Source organism: Engystomops pustulosus, chromosome 3, assembly GCF_040894005.1.
Source record: "Engystomops pustulosus chromosome 3, aEngPut4.maternal, whole genome shotgun sequence".
Lineage (NCBI taxonomy): Eukaryota > Metazoa > Chordata > Amphibia > Anura > Leptodactylidae > Engystomops > Engystomops pustulosus.
In genome coordinates this window covers 40,672,823-40,695,039 of record NC_092413.1, presented here as the reverse complement: position 1 = coordinate 40,695,039, position 22,217 = coordinate 40,672,823, and the positions used below count along the sequence as shown (strand labels likewise).

The window sequence follows — 22,217 nt, the reverse complement described above, 5'->3', positions numbered from 1 at the left end:
CACATCCCTCTAAGCAACACTGACTAGGGGTACATCGGTGATCTGGGCTGCTAATTATGCATGCTGGGAGAGGGAGGTGACGTCACGCAAGGGGAGTGCATAATTAACAGCCCGGAGCAGTGGACATCTCTTCCTTCCGCTCCGAGATGCTTTTTTTATAAATCTTTCTGCAGGTGATCCCAGTGTGTCAAGATTAGCGAAGGCCACTGCCAGGATAAATAATGATAACAGTGATAAATAATGATAATAATTCTTTATTTATATAGCGTACACAGATCTTGCCAAATTGGTCCCTGTCCCCATGGGGCTCACAATCTAAACAACCTACCAGTATGTTTTGGAGTGTGGGAGGAAACCGGAGGACACCCACACAAACACGGAGAGAACATACAAACTCTTTATAGATGTTGACCTGGGTGGGACTTGAACCCAGGACCCCAGAAGTGCTACCCACACAGCCACCTGGTAGATTTCCCTTAAGGAGAAGCTTCAGCCCCCTTTTAGATCACCCTCATCACTATCCTACACACAATCCCCACTATTTCGTGCAGGCGTCAGTTCCCTCCTGGAGCCGCTAGAGGTCGCCCATTGCACAAACGCCTCGTTCGGTAAAGCGTGCGCCTCTCTCTCCGGGCGCTGTGCATGCTGGGAGGTTTAGGGAGCAGCCGGACAGTGTAGGCGCTGGCCGCCATGTTGAGCGCTTTGTGTAGTTATAAATAAAGATCGGCGGACGTCCCGGCGGTGTATTGGATGGTCGCCTGGTCGTTTTGAATTTATTTTTTCGGGGGGGTTTCTTTACGGTTTTGCTGCTTGTTCCTCATTTCACCCGCATTTGCAACCTGAACCGGAGCAATGAGAGAGCTGTTCATGTAAGTGTGTACGGAGCCGGTGATTCGTAGTGTGGTGAAGGAGTGTGATAATGGCGCCACCACGGTGTCCCCTTCCTAGTGCCGCATTCTAAGGTTGAGTTCACACAATGGACAATTAAGCTGTGCGTTTTGCAGTGTAACCGGTGGCTTCCTTGATGACTGTATAACCTGTAGGTCTCTGAGCCTGTCATAGATGTGTGTAGCAGGCTCTAGGGCCCCATGCTCCCAGTGTGAGGCAATGCTCTGTCCTTATACTGTACATAAGGGTTTCTACATTGATCTGAGGCTTTATCTTCTATCCTGTCTGCAGAGGATAAGTGTCTGACAACTGGGAGCACATCCATCATGAGAACAGTACCCTCGGGGGATTGATCCGAGTTTATCCTCTATCCTTATAAGGGTATTCTTATTTCAGCCAATAGATGTTATTGTTTGTTTAATAAAAACGTATACAAATTTCCAATATACACATTCTGTACCAATTCTTCAGTTTTCTCTGCTTGCTGACATTCTATAGGAAGCTTCTATGTATACTTCCAGTGAATAGAAATCTGTCCATGGTCACACAGGTGCACAGGTCGTTATATCACTCACCTCTGATTAGTCTCTGCAACAACGTGCACCTGTCTGACTATGGTGGTCAGATTTCTGTCCATGGGAAGTAAACATGGAAGCTTACTGTAGAATGACGGCAAGCAGAGATCTAGAAAACTGTATTGTTATAGAAAGTATATGGGAAAATTTATAATTCTTGATTTTTCATGGTCTGACTGCAACAACGTCACCCCTCCCCCCCCTCCTAAGTCAACGATCATGAGGTCTCATTCCCTCTAATTGGAGTGTCAGGACGAGGATGCGTCCAGCACCTCCATTCAGTAGTATGGACATTACAGAGCATTCTCCAGCTATCACAGTGAACGGGAATAGTGGAAGTACCTGAGCGCTGTGCGTTGTCCGTCCTCCCATACTGCTGAATGGAGCAGCAGGACACACACCCACCTGCTGCTCCATCAATTATCAAGAGCAGGACACCGTACTAGTGCTCTGACTGTGGGACCCTCACTCATCACCTTGTTACCCAGAATCCTGTAGATAGAGGATACTAATCAGACATGGTTCAAACCCTTTAAAGGAAATCTTCCATCATGCTCAACCAGGGACACTTACTCATAGATCCAGGCACCGTGACTGTGATAATCTTATATATGTTATACATGGCTGCCTTCCTTCTAAAATCTAAAATAAATTCAATTATGCTAATGAGCCTGAAGGGCTACTGGGGTGGTTCCAAAATTCCCTTTATGCTGTAGATTCATAGGCTGTTACAGTGTCCAAGGAGCACTTCCCCCTCCCACTGCGCTGAAACTTCTGGTGAGATTACAGTATTTTTCGGACTATGAGGCGCACTGGATTAAAAGGCGCACCATCAATAAATGCCTCCTAAAACATCTAGGTTCATATATAAGGCGCACCTGATTATAAGGATGAATGACCAGCAGGTGGCAGACCTGTGCACAGTTCAAGGCAGCTGTTGTCTGTAAGTATGGTTCATATATAAGGCGCACTGAACTATAAGGCGCACCTTTGATTTGAGAAAATCAAAGGTTTTTTTGTGCGCTTTATAGTCTGGAAAATACGGTACATCAGGCAGAAGGGGAGGAGGGACAGTGTAACAGCCTGTGATGCTACAGCACAGAGTGTGTCTGGGAACTGAGCTCTTCAGGCTCATTAGTCATTTAAGAAGGAAGGAGGCCACGGATAACGAATATAAAAAGGTTACCACAGTCAGTGCCTGGATCTAGGAGGAATGTCCCTGGTTTATCATGATGGATTTAAGTGGTAGGTTTCCTGGTAAGTTTCCCATGTTAATATATTTCTGGTGCGTCACCCAGACTCCATTTGCTGGAGTGCGAGCATGGGCAGCTGGGCTTTATGCATATAGCACACTTGGGTGACTTTCAGGCCATGGGTCTGCCAGCGGTTGTACACCCAGTTATCAGACACCTCCTATGTTGGAAATAGGGGGGATATGTCATAAATGGCACAATCTCTTTAGTGGATACATGTGGGGGTAGCCGGGTGGTGTGTATTTATAGAGCCGTGCTGCCTGACCCGAGGCCACTATTTATAACGTGTCCAGCTGCTTACAAGGCAGGAGGAACTATTTTAAAGTTTTTCTTACTGTAGCTGTAATCGGTCACCCCATCAAAGGGGCATCTGTCTTCATACCAGCATCTCTTGTAGTTTACCTCTCCTAGGTTGTCAATGCAGCACATGAATTGTCAGATCCACTCCAGTACAAGTCACTAAGTGCTGCGACTATTCCCATTCACTGCAGTCCCTCATTGTGCTCACATTGCACCGTATCTTGTCTTGTTCTTAATAACCAAGGCAATAATCAATATAAGATCAGCCGGCATCGGACACTTGGTGATTGCTACTTGTAGCTCTCCCGTGGCTGATGCTACAGTCATCAATTTCTTGGGTTTTATTAGGTGTGAGTAGGACTGAACTCCAATACCAAGACAAGAAATTGTTCTCAGTATGGCAGTGCGCTTGGTAGGAAGTATAGAAAACTAAATCCACCGGTGTCGTTTGCTTCAGATTAGTCATGCCTTTCCCTTGGGTTTTGCCCACACGGGACAGACTGTTTATGGCTTGTTTAATAGGTGCATAATGGGTGAGATTTTCCATAATCTGCTGATCCTGCGCAAGTTGACCTGTGTTGTGGATTGCAGATCTGCAGTGTGTCAATGTATGCCTTGGTGTTTCACCAAAGGATGAAATCCACAGTAAGTTTGCACCCAAACCTTTGTGTTTCTCTCCAAAATTGTGTCTACTGTGGACATGACTGTATTCTTTAGAGCCTCCACTCTGTAAGTAGATCAAAACGTAAAGAAATCTACCATCAAAATCCATCATGATAAACCAGGGACACTACTCATAGATCCAGGCACTGTGACCGTGGTAAACCTCTTATATTTGTTATCAATTGCCTGCTTCCTTCTAAAATCAACTTTTAAAATGATACTAATATATAGTCTATTATAGTAAAAATAGGAGTGTTTCCAAAGCCCTTCAGTGATGTCTTTTCACTGAGCAGAGCAGGTCTCCTTTCCCCCTGGTTATAAACCCTTCTTCATTTTTTAAATTCTAAATTCAATCGGGGGCGCGGTACTGTTTTTTACAGTAGCTAGGTAGTCAAAGCACATGATTCCCAGTAGAGAGGTAGCCCCATCACATGCCCCTGGGCCCCTGTAGATAGGTAGTCACAGCACATGACTCCCAGTAGACAGGTAGTACCAGCATATACTTCTCCCCAGTAGATAGGTAGTCACAGCAAAAAAAAAAAAAGGGAATACTCGCCAACCTGCTCTTCCTTCAGTGGCTTCCCATCACTCCCGCGCTCTTCTCTATAACCCAGGCGCCACTACCATAGTTGGCACCTGGGTCATGGAGAGGAGTGGATGCCGCTCTACTCTGACACGGCACTGTCACCTAAGCACGGTGCGGAGATGGCACCTTGTTCACAGAAAGGACACAGGCAGTGGTAACGTCCCTGCTGCATCCAGTGATCATCGCTGTGTGCGTCTTAGGCCCCTTCTACACTTGCGAGCGTGATGTGATGAACTCTCATCACACTCGCAATGCATGCTGCCCGGTTCACATGGCCCGAACACTGCATACCAGGACGGAACTGACATGCTGAGTTCAGTCCCGGCTTGCAGCATTCGGGCCATGAGATCCCGGCAGCATGCGATGCGAGTTCATCGCATCAAACTCGCAAGTGTAGAAGGAGCCTCTAGATGTATACACCGCTAGTCGCTATAAATCAGTGATTTGTCTGAGAGCCAGATGCAGCCGTCAAAAGAGCCACATCTGGCTCCCGAGCCATAGGTTCCCCTACCCCTCTCCAGCCTACACCAGACTTAGCCTGGGATAGTGAACTATTCCATGCATTTTACTTTGAAATGTAGCTGAATAGTTTGTAGAAGTGCCGCTCTGATTGTGTCCTCCTATTGCCTAATATTACACACTTTTTATGTTGTCCTCTCCAAAGGGATTTTCTTTTACTTTCCTGATTTGACTTCTTCCATTTTCAATATGGTCTTAACATTCTGCTTTACTCGCTGTGCCAAATGATCAAAATACGCTTCCCATCTCATCTAGCCATACAAGGATACTAGTGGCAGGTATAATGGAAAACAGTGCACGTTATAGCTCCGCCACAGGTTATCACTTCTGTACACCAGAAAACTAGCGTACAAAGACTTAACTTGACCAGAGCCTGAATGCATTCAGGGAACATTGCCATGGGAGTAGTCATCACATTTTAGTTAAATTGGTAAATTTTGTATACTTTTTAAGCCAAGTTTCAGGTATTGAGCAGTGTGCTTTTTGGGTGGTGATGGAGCTACCAAAACAGCATATTCCAGATCATATCCTGAGTTTCTTTCAAGAGGTAGAATGAGTCATGTCGTATACATGAGTTCTGCAGCCGTATAAAAATGATGTATTGATATATCTGACATAATTGTACACTCTTGCTTTGACAGGAATGGCCACCTGGAGGTCCAGCCTCAGAAACACTATGGCATCACCTCTCCCATTAGTTGGGCTGGTCCCAAAGACATTGATCACCTCTACACCCATAGACTGATCGAAGCCATGAGACCTTTTGGAGTTTTTGAAGATGATGAAGAGCTCCGCCACAGGTTGGTAATCTATATGTCTTCATTTGTTGATACATTACTTTATGATATGTAGAAATCTGATGATCTTGCCGATGCTATGAATGGGACTGTGGCTTCTTTAATTTTTCCACAGCAGCTCCCATCCTCTGCAGGTTAGGGTTGCACAATGTATCAAAACCTCGGTACTTGTGGGATACTGGGGATCTCCAGTGACAGACTTCTTTCTGGGGCTCAATGATTCATGACTGACATATGAGACCTTCCCTAAGTACTGACATATCATTGTAATTTTTTATTTTTGTCTGATAGATGCACTTTAAAGCCTTGAATGGAATCTACCGTCTGATTCATACCTTACACAGTAGTGCCACTGACAGAATCCGCTTTGAACCTTGATGCAGGATCTTTTCTTCCTTAAAAAAAAAAGTTAGAAATATGTGAATGAGCTGTATGTGTTACAGGGGGCATCTAATAGCCTGTGAGCCAGTGATACCACAGAAAACTATGACAAGGCCAGAAGCAGTATCTGGGTCTAAAGAGGATTCTGTCTGTGTCACTGCTTTATAAGGAATGAATCGTACAGGCGATTTCCTTTTAACTGGATAGTGCCAATTGAAGACAAGCTGATTGAGATCTGATTGCTAAAACAACCAGTGATCACATGACCAGCAACCCATCACACTCTCACTATTGGTTGAAGCGGGATGTATGGTGCATGGCGCCCGGCTATGGTTTAGTGCCGGACTTATGCTGCACCGTACCGCTCCTTTGCAGCGCCCATTGCTGTCTAAAGGGGATGTATATCTGTCATGCATACATCCCTGGAGATAGCTGAGCGCTCTTCTTGGCAACTTCTGAAACTCTCACAATATGAAATAGAGCAGGAAAATTCACTTTCGATGGATTGCTGGGGATCCTAGCAATCGGGGTCCTCACCGATCAGCTTTTTATCCTTGGTGCAACCCCTTTAATTTCTATACTAAAGTGGATAATGCAGACCCTACATCTTTAAATTGGTACCAGAGTGACCCAGATTTGCATAGGAACGAAACGACGGTGTTGATAAAGAGAAGCTCCTGGACAGACTGCAGATTTTATGACATGTTCTACATTAGTTTCCCTCATGCACTTGGCAAAGCCATTCTGCTATGTCCCAAGGACCATTTAATAATATTGTTATATGTGAGAAACATTGAGTTATTAGTGTTTATTACTGTCCTTAGCAGAGTTAATAGTGTAGCTAAATAATCTAGATTCAGGTATGCTTTTCTAGACAGCATATATATATATATTTTTCCTCTGTGATGCATTTGTTGCCTGTTTAGTCTCACTTTTGAGACTTTTTGTGGTGTGCGACTTTTTAGTCCCAAATAGTAGTTTACCAAAAGTACATCTGGGTCTAGCATGCTTTGAAAATGTCCCATTCTTGCACCTAATAAGTCCCAAAACAAAGCCCAAAAGTCTCACAAGTTGAACAAACATCTGGGCTACAAAGATAAATAGGCCACTGCATTAAATCCTGGAGGCAACTAACTTTTGTTCACTGTTTGAGACTTTTATGGGGCAGAATCAAACTGCAAAAAGTAGCACAAAGAAAAGGAAAGCAATAGGAGTGATACATGTCCCCCATGGAGTAGAAAATGCTGCTCATCAGGCTTTTCTCACATGTCTACCACTCTCAGTGCATTTGTGTGAATATATATATATAGTGTTTATGTTATTTAATCATAAATCTTTGTTTATTTCAAGGATGTTTGTCCTGGGAAAACTAAACCATTTAGTCAAAGAATGGATTGCTGAACTTGGGGAATGCAAGGTAGGTGCCTCAGCGTTAATGGGGAGACTATCTCATTAAATTTACGGTGGCTTATCATTTGGGCACCACTGGCTGACAGCACTTTTTACATTGAATTGTTCCATGATGCAGAGGGAGTATATGGCTGGTCATATGGATAGTTTCAGTATTCTTAAATGGTAAATTGCTCAATGTTTGGTGGGGGGGGATAAATAAAATCATTGATATCCTAATACTGAAGCTCTTAAAAGGGTTATCCCTCCTTTTTAAAGTTATTCTCTGTCCACAAGATGAGGAAAAACAAATCTGAGGGTGTGGCTCCTGGGACCCTCACCGATCACACCACTCTATTTCCGTCACTCCATTTAATTGCAGAGGTTGTAGTCGTGTTCAACCTTCCCCCTTCGCCTGCTAGTGAGAACAGGACCCCTTTCTCAAGATTGATGAGAAGTGTTCTTTTGCTGTGGATGGGGGATGACATAAAAAGTAGGGACCACCTGTCATTGTAGTAAGATTATCATACTCATTAGGGCGGTAGTGATTTCAGGGGTTGGGACTAGCCATTAATCTGTGTATGGAGTCCTCCAGACACTTAACAGTAGATGTTGGGCTGTGACTGGTTGGACATGATGGATTTCAACATTCTTTGTGTGAAGTTGTAGCCATTATGTGTTCTTTGTTGTACTTGATACAGAATCTTCCACCTACTACAATATCTGCCGCTGGGGGAAAGATCTACACTTTTGGTTCCTATCGGCTTGGGGTCCACACTAAAGGTTTGTCATTGGGTTTCCCTTAAGAGCTGGTACTTATGTGTACTTATTTTGCACTAGATAATTGATGTTTCTTTCCTCTTGTTCCAGGTGCTGATATTGATGCCCTCTGCGTTGCTCCGAGACACGTTGAGCGTTCAGATTTCTTCCAGACTTTTGTTGAAAAGCTGAAATTGCAGGACGGGATAAGAAATGTTCGGGTCAGTGGTTACTCTGCCGCTTTTGCTTTTAAATCGCATGTTCTTACATGTCTTCAGTTTTGCTGTCGTCACAATTTTCAGAGATGAAAAGTTCCTGAGTCATGTGTTGTGTCACTTTATCTATTTTGCAAAGGTTACCTTTTATAAAATATAGAAGCGATGTGTGAGCGGCAAGCTGGCTTCACTTTGCTTATGGAAGCTGATGGGCACCAGGAAACCATCTGCTTCCAGCTCCTTCTACTGTAGATCCTTTCACTAGTCACACCTGTGCATCAGTATTGCATAAATTAAATGCACATTCAATTTATATTCCTATTTTGTTTTTTAGGCCGTCGAGGATGCCTTTGTTCCTGTAATAAAGTTTGAATTCCTTAATATTGAGGTAGGCAGAAGGAGATGGCAACATCGGCTTATTTTATGCATCATTCTAACATGAAATGCTGTGCTAGGTAGTGCACTATGATCTTAAAGGAAACTTTCCACCACGGATCTATGGTGACATGTCTACTTCATTCATTGGGTCAATACGATCACGGGGATACCAAATTTGTATAGGTTTTAAAATGTTTTCATACATATGCAAAAAAGAATACAGAAAAAAATTCTTCATTTTGCCATCTTTTTGCGCTTATAACTTTTTCATACTTTAGTGTACGGATCTGTTGGTGGTGTCATTTTTTGCGACTTTTGATGACTTTTTCAATGCTTTTATTTTTAGGACTGTACGACCTTTTGATCACTTTTTATAGAAATTTTTTCTATTTTTCATAATGGCCAAAAAATGCCATTTGCGTGTTCGGGCGGTATTTTCCGTTACGGGGTTAAACGCAGTGAAAAACGGTTATTATATTTTGATCGGGCATTTTCGGACGCGGTGATACCTAATGTGTTTATGATTTTTACTGTTTATTTATATTTGTATCAGTTCTAGGGAAAGGGGGGTGATTTGAATTTTTATGTTTTTTTTAATATAATTTTTTTTTTACTATTTTTCAGAATCCCTAGGGTACTTTAACCCTAGGTTGTCTGATTGATCCTACCATACACTGTCATACTACAGTATGGCAGTATATGGGGATTTTGCTGACCATCTATTATAATAGATAGCCGAGATCATGACAGCCTCGGATCTTTGTGTGATCCGAGGCTGTCATGACAAGGGATCGCCGCTCCCCCATGAAGTCACAGGGAGCGACGATCGGAGCCAAGATGGTGGCGCCCACGCGCCTCCTGCTCTTTAATGTCGCCGGCGGCGATCAAAGGGTTGACACCCGCGATTGGTGGAAGCACCGATCGTGGGTGATAGCGACGGGCATTTGCTTCATTATGAAGCAAATGCCCGGTGAGTATGAAGAGGGCTCAGCCTGTGAGCCCTCTTCATACTCCCCCATGCGCAGCAAGACGTAAGGTTACTTCTTATTGCGCTATGGGGTTAAAGGACACCTGTCATCAGGTCTGTGTCACTTGTCCTGTCACTACTACCTGTTGGAGCAGCTCACATGGATCCCATCCCAGCCCTTATCTAGTTATTTCATACATTATTCATTGTAAAAATCATCTATTTTTTCTCATGTAAATGAGGCTGGTCACATGGTCAGAGGCAGTGATGTCACCCGTTACCCCTCCCCCTGCTCATGTCTGTGTGTAATGTATAGTAAAGCATGGCTAGTGTGTGTGCTGCATCTGCTGACATGCTGCATCCTCCTAATATACAGGTGAGAGACACAGACATCAGCTACACATGAATCTGGCATGTTCTTCTGTAACATGGCTGCCTGGAGCTGCTGTATCTCTCCTAAACACGCACACACATGTGCACACAGGCTGCAGGGGGCGTGGCCACCAGCACCAGGAAGCACATCATTATACAGCCTCACACCATTATACAGGCTGCAGGGGGCATGGCCACCAGCACCAGGAAGCACATCATTATACAGCCTCACATCATTACACAGGCTGCAGGGGGCGTGGCCACCAGCACCAGGAAGCACATCATTATACAGCCTCACTCCATTACACAGGCTGTCAGTCATGCACTGGGGGCGTGGCTGTGCCTCCCACTCATGAATAAGGTGGACAGCTTGAATATGCTAATGCTTCATTAGACATTTCACAGGTCATTTGCATACAGCTTTAGGACCTCATTGCTTAGGTTTACAGGCATTTAGAGGGACAATGAAGGGATAGAGGCAATGCTCTCTAATGGCAGTTTATGAAAATATATTTAGTTTAGGGGGGTTATTTTGCATGACGGGTTCTCTTTAAGGGATAATCCTCACGTCCCTGCAATCTTTTATTAACTTTAATTTCCCTAATACGCAGATTTTCTAAAAAAGGCTCCTGGGGTGTGGAGTAGCCGGAGCTGAGGCTACACGGCACGGCTACTCCATGCCCCAGTAGCCTCTTTGATCCTCCTACCAGATGTCTTCGGCTTGCAGCTGCGCACCCTCGCCCTTGAAGCCTGCGCAGAACAGGCCCGCGTCTGCGCGGTCACTGCTCCGAAGCCAGCTGTTCTGTGCATGCGCAGACGAAGACGTCTGGTAGGAGGATCAAAGGGGCTACTGGGGCAAGGTGTAGCCGTACCGTGTAGCCTCAGCTCCGGCTACTCCACGCCCCAGTAGCATCTTTAGAAAATCTGCATATCAGGGAAATTCTAGTTATTAAAAGATTGCAGGGACGTGAGGATTAGCCCTTAAAAGGGCTATCTTCATGTCCTATAGATGCACCTACCACCTCATCTACCTTTTTATAGCTAGATGCGTGGTGGTAGGTTTCCTTTTAAGGAGAGAAACATGAGGTTGTCACATGTTAATGTCATTCTATACCTAGCTTCATTTCTCTTGCCCCATATCTTTATTTGCATCTACCTGTTCTATCAACAATATCGTGACTGTACATGATACAGCAGTTCTGCCATCCAGACTGTAATACTCGAAGAACTAGGCACATTAAAAAAATGCTGAAAAGTCTAACTGGTTGTGGTCAAAATATATATCTCTCGATTTGTATTCCTCAGATTGATTTGGTATTTGCAAGACTCCCCTTGCAATGTATACCTGATAATTTGGACTTGCGTGAAGATTCATGGTTAAGAAGCTTAGACATACGGTGTATAAGAAGCTTAAATGGTAAGTGTAGTTTTGCTACAAAGTTGGAAGTTATAGGGACCTGAGTGATGTGTATGTATAGATTTTTTTCCTTAACTACAATATGAATGACCCTATTTGGGGGGATTGTGTTTGTCCTGATAAACTTTTTCTGTGACCTACCTAGACTCTCATAGTATTTAGGTGCAGAAAACTTGGGGCATAGGGTTGCCAGTAGGTACTAATGTAAAGCTTATAAGATGCTTTCAATCTCTGTTTCAGGTTGCAGAGTTACAGACGAAATTTTGCATTTAGTTCCAAATAAAGAAAATTTCAGATTAACTTTGAGAGCCATTAAGCTGTGGGCAAAGAGTAAGTATCAATACTTTATTAGTGTCCATATACCTCTCGTTGTAGATGGTTTTTGACATCAGTACTTGTGGGCCATAACCAGGAGACCTCAAATACTGAACAGAACAGCTGCAAATCTTTCTATTATATCTATGTAGTCTCGTGGCTCACCAAAAAATGAAATAAGATGTGAACTGGCCCTGAGACTGTCTGTAATGAGGAATTGTGGATTGTTACATAGATATATTTTTCCCAGTCATGGTTAACCCTGTAGGTCAGTGATGGCGAACCTTTTAGTTCGCCATCACAAGACGCCCAAAACCCCTCTTATTTATCACAAGGTGCCAAACAAAAATTAATGTAGTAACTTACTGCTCCCTGTTCTTCAACAATCATATTGGCCTCCTGAGGACAGCAACACATTAGAAAGATGGAAAATTTGCATCATTTTAGCTTTCCAGTGTCCCAGTGTCTGTAGACCTGTAGGGGCCTGCAGGAGGTCCTCCAAATATAATTCGGCCCTGTCTATTCATTCTCCCTCTTCCTACAGTCCCAAGTAGTGAAGTAAGTATCAAAATATGACTGAAAGCAGCATCTTTTAAGTTTCTTGGAACTCCAGGAAGATTCTTTGAGTCCTGTCTGGTGTGCTGGGGTGATGGCCCGGGTACCCACAGAAAGGGCTCTGAGTGCCGCCTCTGCCACCCGTGCCATAGGTTTGCCACCACTGCTGTAGGTTATGCTGAAAATCCACAGCACAATAAAGTACTGATGTAGTGAAATTTATCCAATATACATTCAGTGTTGACTAAGAAATTTGCACTGGAGTAAATTCTAAAATGTGCATATGGCCGAACTCCCCCTTCACATTCCCAGTTGAGTTGTGTTCATATTGCCCAGGCTGCCCACTGTAATGTACTTTCTAACAATAATGTCACACTATTTCTATTTTATTTTAGGGCGGGGTATTTATTCAAACATGTTGGGATTTCTCGGTGGTGTCTCGTGGGCGATGTTGGTAGCAAGGACTTGTCAGCTTTACCCAAATGCAGTTGCTGCTACTCTTGTGCACAAGTTTTTCCTTGTCTTTTCTAAGTGGTAAGTGTGTGTGTTTTTGATTTTTGTTTTTTTTGATGGAGCATGACATTTGTAGCACTTAAAGGGCATCTACCAACATGTTGAACTGTATGCAAATGAGCTAGAATAGGTGCTAATGGTGGCTGGAGTCCCTCTGTCTCATTTGCATAGTCTTTCATCCTGGCAGTAGATGTCCTTTGAGGTCTACTATAAGTGCAGATTCACTTCTTATTACTTACATAATTTTATTTTCTCTACAGGGAATGGCCTAACCCAGTATTGCTAAAACAACCGGAAGAAAGCAACCTGAATCTGCCAGTATGGGACCCCAGAGTAAGTAAAATATGTTTAGTATATCTAAAAAAAATCCTTCATGATAAACCAGGGACACTTACTCATAGATCCAGGCACCATGGCTGTGATTATCTTGTATTTGTTATCTATGGCCTCCTTCCTTTAAAAATCAAAATTATTCTAATGGTCTTTTCTTCTTGTAGTTGGTGTTCACTATAACTATTTTTCGTCTCTGCTCTTCCGTCTCGTTTAGGTTAATCCTGCTGATAGATATCACCTCATGCCTATAATAACACCAGCATATCCTCAGCAAAATTCAACTTACAACGCTTCAACCTCAACCCGCACAATTATGGTGGAAGAGTTTAGACAAGGTAAAGTTATCGTGTTCTAAACGTACAAGTTTGTAGCCGGCGACATTGTATGGGATTAATAACTGGGAAGTTGTGTCTCACAAAGATGCCTTGAAGTAGTTTGCATATAATCGTATAACTTCGTTTTCCTTCAGGTCTTGCCATCACAGATGAAATTCTGCAAGGCAAAGTGGACTGGTCTAAACTGTTTGAACCACCTAATTTCTTTCAGAAGTACAAGTAAGATTGTCACATTGTCACACAGACCCCACGATTGCTTTGTTCTTTATTCTCTGTGCTTTGTACCGTTTAAACAAAATGTATGTCCAGTCTTCACTACTTTAAAAACAAGTGTTTTAATTATAAGCACCAAATGTTGGATAAGTTAATGGCCACCACCTTGATCCAGAATCTGTTTACCGTAGTCAAAAACTGGTTAGTCTGGCACAAGTCGTACACCAGTGTTTGAGGAAAAACAATTACTAAGATACCAATTAGTTTTTTCCCTTATTTGTAATTATTAATTTAAATGCACTCTTTCCCTCTACTTCATTTATTTTAGGCATTATATTGTGCTGACTGCCAGTGCATTCACAGAAGAACATCATCTGGAATGGTAAATATATATACAGCACTTCTGTATCCTGGGATAGGGATTATGTTGGGCTAACGTCCTGTCCGATGGTCTCCTTTTATTTATTGAAATCATTGGCTAATACTTTAGACCCCTAGCTAAAAGTTAACCCAAGTTAAAATTGTCCCCCTTTCCCTGGAACGGATATAAAAAGAAACAAACGTAATCACAAACTATCCGAATAGCCAATGTTTCAACGTTTAACACGCATCTTTAATGAAAAGTATTCGAAAGATCACGCAGGCCACAAACTGCTATAAAAATCATCATGTCCCACAAAAGACACCTAATACAAGTCTGTACACCTAATTTTGCAAAAGTTAAATGAAATCTACCATCAAAATAAAGTATGGAATAATAATAACATTTGCTCATAGATCCAGGCACTGTAACTGTGCTAATCATACATTTCTTATCCATGGTTTCCTTCCTTCTAAAATAAACTATTGAAATTATGTTAATAAGCCTGGGGGTTGTGATGGGTGTTGGTCTCAGAGGCTGTTACAATTGGCCGCCTCCTCTGCCTGTGTAATCTAGCAGGAGGTGCAGGTGAGCTCTCTGCTCATTGTACTGGAAACTCCCATAAGAGGGAAACTCCCATAAGAGCATCACTAGCATATTTTTTAAAAGTAGATTTTTAGAAGGAAGGATGTCATGAATGACAAATATAAGATATATAAGTTAGTGTCGCTCATTTAATCTTGCTGGATTTTGATGGAAGATTTTTTAAGGGTTACAAAATGGGGTGTTACTGTGTAAAGAAAAGAAAATGTACATAAGACATCAGTAGTTTAAATGTGTACTTACCGTAATACATATATGTATTAACCTATAATAAAAAACATAAAATAAAACTTGTTATTGCTGTGGTTGCACCAAAGAATAAAGGTTAGGTATAGTTTGGAGCCTCCAATGAACTCCATATAAAGGGCCCGCAAGAAAATGGAGCGGATGCTCCAATCAGTGATTTTATAAGCAGATGTGGGAAAAATAATGCTGAGCTCTTCTCTCAGACACCAATGATGGATCTCCGCCAATGTATTTTTTTGTGTCGGTTTCACTGCATTTGGAATTTTTTACCAGGTCTCCAGTACACTGCATGGAATATTAAATGGCCATTTCTGAAATATCTGTAAATAGTTATGGCTTTTGAAAGGAGTGTCAAAAAATAGAATAGTATTCGAGAAGGGCAATGGGGTATTATATGTCCAAAAGACGCCCTGCATGAATGTAGGCTGGACCCTTAAAGCACTACAAAGACTAGGATCTACTTTATTTAGAATCTGTTGCATTTAATATATTTAGTACAAATCTCCAATCATATTTTCTCTCTTGTAGGGTTGGCTTAGTCGAATCGAAAATCCGTGTTCTTGTTGGAAACTTGGAGAGGAATGAGTTCATTACACTTGCGCATGTTAATCCTCAGTCTTTCCCTGGAGGTCGAGATCACTGTAAAGAGTAAGTGTTTCTATCTAGTTCACACAGGTTAAAAAAAATATTTGTGAACCAATAAGCAGGGTGGTAAGGAGTCTAACATTGCATCGGTCAATTGTACCTTTACAGTAATGAGTATATGTCGATGTGGTTTCTTGGGATCATTTTTAAGAAAGTGGAGAATGCTGAAAGCGTCAACATTGACTTGACCCATGATATACAATTATTCACTGATACAGGTAAGTTGTCCTATTCCAGGTAAAATAGGAGGTATTGAGGTTACCAGTATAATATGAGCAGGCATATATCCATACTAAAGTATAAAATAAGGAATAATTCCAAAAATGGATAACCATTAAATGTTCAACTATTTTCAGCTTCTTTTAATGGTCAAACTTTGCAAAGATCAGGACTTACAGTATCTTAAGTCACTTTAGTATCTTTATTTGCCCAGTTCCCCGGCCCCCTAGGACAGGAGACAAAAAGGATAAAAATAGACCCCGTTTTTGGTTCCCTTGGTGTTACTGTGGCTGGGGGGCCCAGAGCAGGAAGTCTGCACTGGGACTAGAGACTGAGTGTCAGGCCTGCCATCTCTGGTCCTATGGAGAGGCTGGCTGAGGAGGAATAGCTAGGCCTCGTTCACCTGCTCAGAAGAGAATATTTTTATTTTTTTTAGGGTGGTGTCTAGTCTAAGTTCTTTGAATTTCCCAGGATTTTGTATAACTCTGCCCTTCTCCTTTTCAGTCTACAGACAGGCGAACAATATTAACATGCTTAAAAAGGGAATGAGGATTGAAGCTACTCACGTAAGGAGGAAACAACTCCATCAGTATCTTCCCCCAGAAGCTCTGATGAAAAGGAAGAAGGTAAAAAGTCTGACTTTTTTTTTTTTTGCTGCTTTAATTTGTGGCCATTTTATTGTTTTGTTAATTTGTTGCCCAACCTTTACAGCAAAGTGTTCCAGAAATCACCAGATCGTCTGCAGGTGTTTTATCCAAGCGCTCCTCCTTGGATGGAAACTGTTTAGACAGTTCTAGAGACACCGATACAGGGACACCATGCGGGTCTCCAACATCGGGCTACAAAACCTCAAGATCGAACAGTCCTACCCTCCCAGAAGCCTATGGGTAAGACGAACCTCAGTTTGCATTCGTTTTTAGATGAACTTCAAAAGGTTCATCAGTAATGGTGAAATGAACCACACCTTCTACACTATTATGTATTCTAGGAAACCTGTATCTGAGAACACCCCAGCAAATGTGTTCCCTTCTGCCCAGAAACATGTGGCCACAGTTGTGCCTTCAAACGCTGCCTGGGGACAAGCCATTCCGGTTATTGGATCAAGTAAGAATGATCTGCACGTGCAGAAAGATTACTTTTATCCATTCCTTTATTTAACTCTGAATTTTATTTATCATCTTGCAATCCTACAAACCCCTAATTGTGAATTTCTAAAGCTTTTTCTAATTACTATGAAGAAAAGTTAGTTGCTGTAATTTGCCTGCGGGTCTTTTTAGTGGGTTTGCATTGCAAAGTTGTGAGTAAACCTGCAATTACATAATCTGGCTTCAGCCAGTTGATATATGTAGAAATTGTATCTTGTCCATGTTGATGATTCTGTAGATTGCAGGGAGTTTTCCACCAATGATGACAACGCTTTCTTTTTTGGTTTTTGTTTTTTACAGAATCTGATCATGCCATAGCCCTGAAGACCCCAAGTCACCCTGTCTGCACCATCCCAACCGTTATAGGACTGAATGTTGTTCCACCCCCTGCATCTCCGCCTAACCTTGCCCAGGAAAATAATGACGATGAATTTATAAGCCCCAAAAGTGCTGCAGCTAAGAGGACTCATCCTCCAGGCCTAGAAACCTCTCCAAAGCGGCTGAAGGATACAGAAAAGGTTTGAATGCTTGTATTGTACTTAGACGGATAGTAAGGAGGGCCACCAAAGATGTGTATAACATTCAGAGGTGTCTGGGTTTTTTTTTTGGTTTTTTTTTTTTGCAACTTTCTAAGCAAGCTTTTGGCATCATTGGACCATGCTTCTACTGAACAAAGGCTTGGATCATGCATCAAATTCTTGAATGGCCTTGATTTAAAATTATGTATTGGTCCTATACCATACAAATTTGCATAACATAGAATTTACGAGGATATTATTTAAGATAACCGATTAATCAACTGTTTTTGTTTTAAGCTCCTAGGAGGGTCCGATTCTGCATTTGTGCAGCCTTCTGCTCCTGAAAAGGAGGAAAGAAGACAGACTGTGGTAAGCTGGGAGTTATAAGTACAAGGGATCATACTATATTTTAGATATATAGATAAAGTAAAAAAAAATTGAAGTTTATTCCATGACTGACTAACACTTTGCTGTTAAACCTTTTTTATATGGAATAAATTTCACTAATTTTTTATTTTTGGAGTTCTGCCTCTTCTGTGGGCTAAAGGCAAATGCTGACGAACGTATACCCGCTCTAGGCGCAGGAGAGCAGCAGGGATTACCTTTCTCCATAGAACTGCATAGCCATGCACATGGGGAAGGATAGAACATGTCTTGTACTTACTTCCCTGTGTACTGAGCGGAATGGTGCAACACGTGTGCAGCACCATATCGCTCCTATTGCCGTCTGTGGGGGACATATGTACAGCAGCACTCTTGCGGCCGTACCTGCTTCCCTCTTACATTTGTGTGAATTAGGCCTTAGATACTAATGTCTTGGACCACGAACCATATGGCATAGCGCCCTGCCTCAATTGGGTTTATGCTGTGCTGCTCTGGATTTTTTTTTTGTTAGCCATCAACCCATCTATTATAAATATAATCCACATTTTTCTGGACTATAAGTTGCACATTGCTATAAGGTGCATCCCAGATTTTGACATCAAAAAAAGGAAAAATGTATTTGACACCAGTTAAATATTCCTTTGTGGTCACACACATCTCTGCAATAGCTCTGCTACACTGCCCAGTCCTTTAAACCCCCTAAATACTCTCGACTCCCTTTTGTTTACCACCCTACACACATCAGCTCACAACCTCTTCTAAATAATACATAATTTCCCCACCGCTACTTACAGTATCCTGCTGGCTCTTGAGCACTGGTAGCTCATCCTTTGTAGCCAACAACAACTTCATTTCTCCATTTTAAAATGCCCTATTAGTCTTGGGCCCCTTTAAATCAATTTTTTGCCCTCTGTTGTATTCCACCGTATGCTCACACAGTGGGATACGTTCTCCTGTACCTCCCTCTCCCCCCAGGGCGGAGGAGTTAACAGACTAGCAGGATGGAAAGGTGGTGTAGTTTGCTGCGTCTTTCCATCCTCTCCCTCCGTTTAATCCGTATACATCGCATACTGTGGGAAAACAAAGAGGATGCTGCCTGCCAGTATGACTATGTATACACCAGGAGCTTTTGTGGTGTGTACACTATAGGTATAAAAAAAAAAAGTTATGTGAATGTAAACTTAGCTTGTTGGGCGCATGACCAGAGAACGCTTTGTCTTTCCACCTGCGTCCTAGGAACGTGTGCTTATAAATATGTTAAAGGTATATTCCCGCCTCAGCATGCACATTTAATACCTCTTCTGTATACATACATTTTCTTCAATTGTATGTTATTAAAATAATGTCCCTGTGTGAAGCATTCTGAAGCGTTATTGACCCCTCTGGATTTAGTAATCATTACCACATGACATGATGATGGGACATGCAGTAACTCCTGGATATTTCATATACAAAAACTATTTTTTCTTTGTGCCATCAGTCCAGTAGTATTTCTTGTATATAAGGACAACAATGTTGTTTCTAAGGGCCAATGTAACTACATTTCTGGAAAATTATCTGTTTTAATAACATCCAATTGAAGAAATGTATGCATATGGAGGATTTAAATGAGAATTCGGCTATTAATGTCAGTCGAGTACTAGATAATGGGATAAATGAAGAATGACAGGGTCTCTTTGTTGTCTTCTTCCCCCTTCAACCTCTTGTTTTACAGGAAAGAGTCATTGCCGGAGAAGCCATGCCCATTCCTACTATTGACCGCACCCGATCACAGGTAGTATCCATGAAATCTATATATTCACACTGGTGAAGGATCCTGTGCATCTTCACAAGGGGTGAATGAAAGGTGCTTCTCTTCACGACTGCTATGTACAGTATTCTCACTAAGAAACTCTAAACGTCCACTTTTCATCTTCCCTCTATGCATACTATGTGGTGTGTGTGTGCTGAAAGTTAAAACTTGTACCGTTAGGCTGGGATCACATGGTGGAATTTGGCAACAGACCGACTCCAGATCTATAAACTAGATTTGATGTCCACGTTCCCCGTGTGAACCCAGCCTGCTGTGTTAATGTGTTAAAATTCATATTGAGCGTTGTGATATCAACCTGATGTTTTAATCTGTTTGTAGAGGCTACCCAGTAAAGAGCTCCCAGATGCATCTTCTCCGGTGCCAAGCAGTAATATTCGGGTCATTAAAAATTCTATCAGGCTTACCCTTAACCGGTAACCAAGCCTATGTGACATGTAAAGCAATAACCGAGCAGTCGCTTGGTCTGTGATTGTGTATACATTTGTATTATATGAAACAAAGTCTGTACAGTAAAGGCCTTGTCTGCCTGGGCTATTATGTGGGGAGGGGGATGAGGTAGCGCCAAAGACACAGGATCCACATTCAGTCCTTGTCTGGACATCCGTCAAGAATTTCTATTGATGTCCGAAAAATCCATTCTGCAAGACCCTTCCACAAATATGTTGTGACATATACTGCCATGTTCTATGTACAATTTTATATCCCTTTTAGAGTGTTTGTGGGTTTTTTTGGAGGGAGGAGGGGGGGGTTGTTTGTATAAAATTCTAAAAACAAAAAATTATCTATATAAAAATTTCCTGTAGGGTTTTGCAGCTGTAAGGCCCTGTAAACGTTCGTTTTGTTTTTCATATGTCTTTCGTTGAAAACTTTAAAATATTTAAAAAAAAATTTTTGTATTGATCGTTATGAGATGTCACGTTCTTTTTTTCTTTTTTTTTTTTTTTTTTTTCCCTTGTCTTTACGTCCGTATTCGTTCCATCAAGAAGAAAAAATCGTATTGCTTTACATCATTACCTCAGAATTTTTCTTGTCTGGAGAAACCGATTTCCCTGGACCTGACTGAAACAGCCTCATTTTTTTTTCCTTCTCTTTGGGTTTTCTGATATTAACCGCTCTGCTTTCAATGCAGAATTAGGATATACTTTATATAAACTTTTTTTGTGTCATATCTGGGAAAAAAACTAGATACTGAAATGTCTCCTGTGGAGACTGGGAAGGTTAGACGAACATTTTATTTCAAGGTTGTATTTAAAATGTCCCTAAATTTGTCGGATTTATTGGAAAATATTGCCACAAAGTCTCTTTTGCTGATCAGCTTCTGATTTCTGAAAATCTGCAATAGCTTGAAGGTTTCACTGCTGGTAAAGGGGTCGTCGACCATAAACCAAATTAAATTGTACTCTGCTCCGTTCATCCACCTGCTTTCTGGTTAGATTCCCGCTGCTTTCCACTTCCAATCTCGATGCTAAGTAATTGACTTGTTCAGCCAATCCGATGCCGGAGTGTGATCACTGGTGGTAATGAGTGCGGAACAATTTATTTGGTATATGAGCTTGAAACCCCTTTGAATGGGTTGTTACCACATTCTGCCATAGGATAAGGGGTAAGTGTTGGGTTGTGTGACCTCTATGTTTACTACAGACCAGAAATAAAATGCATATTGGAATTACAATCATTCCCAATCCATGATTAGCATACTAGGTGTACTATATTACAGATTGGCATTTATATGGGAGCCTTAACCTCAATCCATACAAATTCCTTGTCTATATGTTTGCAAAGTAGATGGCACACGATTGTAGTCTGTCCAGGAAAAACAGATTGTGTGCGACAACTACAGTCTGGGCTCAGAGCATCCTAATGATGTATGATGCAAGGAGTCCCTTATTGCCTGAACTGTAATAATCGTATATAACTATGATGCAGGAATCCCGTCCTCTGCACTGTGGTTGGTCTATGAGATCCAACCAGCACAATGGTCTGTTTTTTTTTTTTACCGGCTGACCACGGTTGTGTCCCCCCCCGACTCCCCCCCCCCCCCCCCTCTTCGGAATAGCACTTGACTCAGGACCCCTGCTCCATCTGTACTAGTTGGGCCCCCAGTGATCAGGCGCTTATCCCCCTGTCCTATTGATGTTCATTGTTGTAGGGAAAACCCCCTTCAATGTGGTGGTCTCAAAAATGCCCCCTCTCCTGCGAACAAGCGGCAGAGAACCTGTGACCAACTTTGCCGTAGCAGAGACGGATAGATGGTGCTTGGTCGTAAGACTAAACTTCTCCTGCCAGCAGCAGACACATCTCACCACTTTCCTCAGGAACTGTATGTTATGAAGGTTTATTCTACATTCTTTCTGTCAGTCCCTTTTTCATTTCAGGGTTTTTACGGAACATGCATAGACTGGTACAGGCGTCTAATCATCCAGCGTGGTGTTATGTACTGTAACTTGCACTGTTTTGTAATATAAACTATTGTATACAGATTATTTTTCTATGTAAAGCGCCACCTTTACAAACCCCAATAAAAAGCAATACTCTCCCCCTGTGCTCTTGTCTATTGTGT

The 22,217-nt window shown here is 42.0% G+C and overlaps 1 protein-coding gene across 1 annotated transcript; it reads left to right on the top strand.

Annotated features, from left to right (window-relative positions):
- Nucleotides 1–650: 650 nt before the first annotated feature.
- Nucleotides 651–22,199, top strand: PAPOLG (poly(A) polymerase gamma). Its single transcript, XM_072140585.1, has 22 exons — nt 651–869; nt 5,426–5,584; nt 7,313–7,379; nt 8,053–8,134; nt 8,222–8,331; nt 8,660–8,713; nt 11,348–11,459; nt 11,700–11,789; nt 12,725–12,863; nt 13,103–13,175; nt 13,390–13,510; nt 13,645–13,729; nt 14,052–14,105; nt 15,462–15,581; nt 15,687–15,796; nt 16,302–16,423; nt 16,509–16,684; nt 16,786–16,901; nt 17,243–17,460; nt 17,758–17,829; nt 19,559–19,618; nt 19,976–22,199. Exons 1-22 carry the CDS (start codon nt 853–855, stop codon nt 20,072–20,074), a joined length of 2,256 nt encoding a protein of 751 aa, XP_071996686.1. The 5' UTR covers nt 651–852; the 3' UTR covers nt 20,075–22,199.
- The last annotated feature ends 18 nt before the right edge of the window (nt 22,200–22,217 follow it).

What these genes read in the sequence shown, in the direction of transcription:
- PAPOLG (XM_072140585.1), top strand. An exon ending in TTCCTTGTCTTTTCTAAGTG is followed by an intron (nt 12,864 to 13,102) that starts GTAAGTGTGTGT and finishes TTTTCTCTACAG; the next exon opens with GGAATGGCCTAACCCAGTAT. An exon ending in TGCCAGTATGGGACCCCAGA is followed by an intron (nt 13,176 to 13,389) that starts GTAAGTAAAATA and finishes CGTCTCGTTTAG; the next exon opens with GTTAATCCTGCTGATAGATA.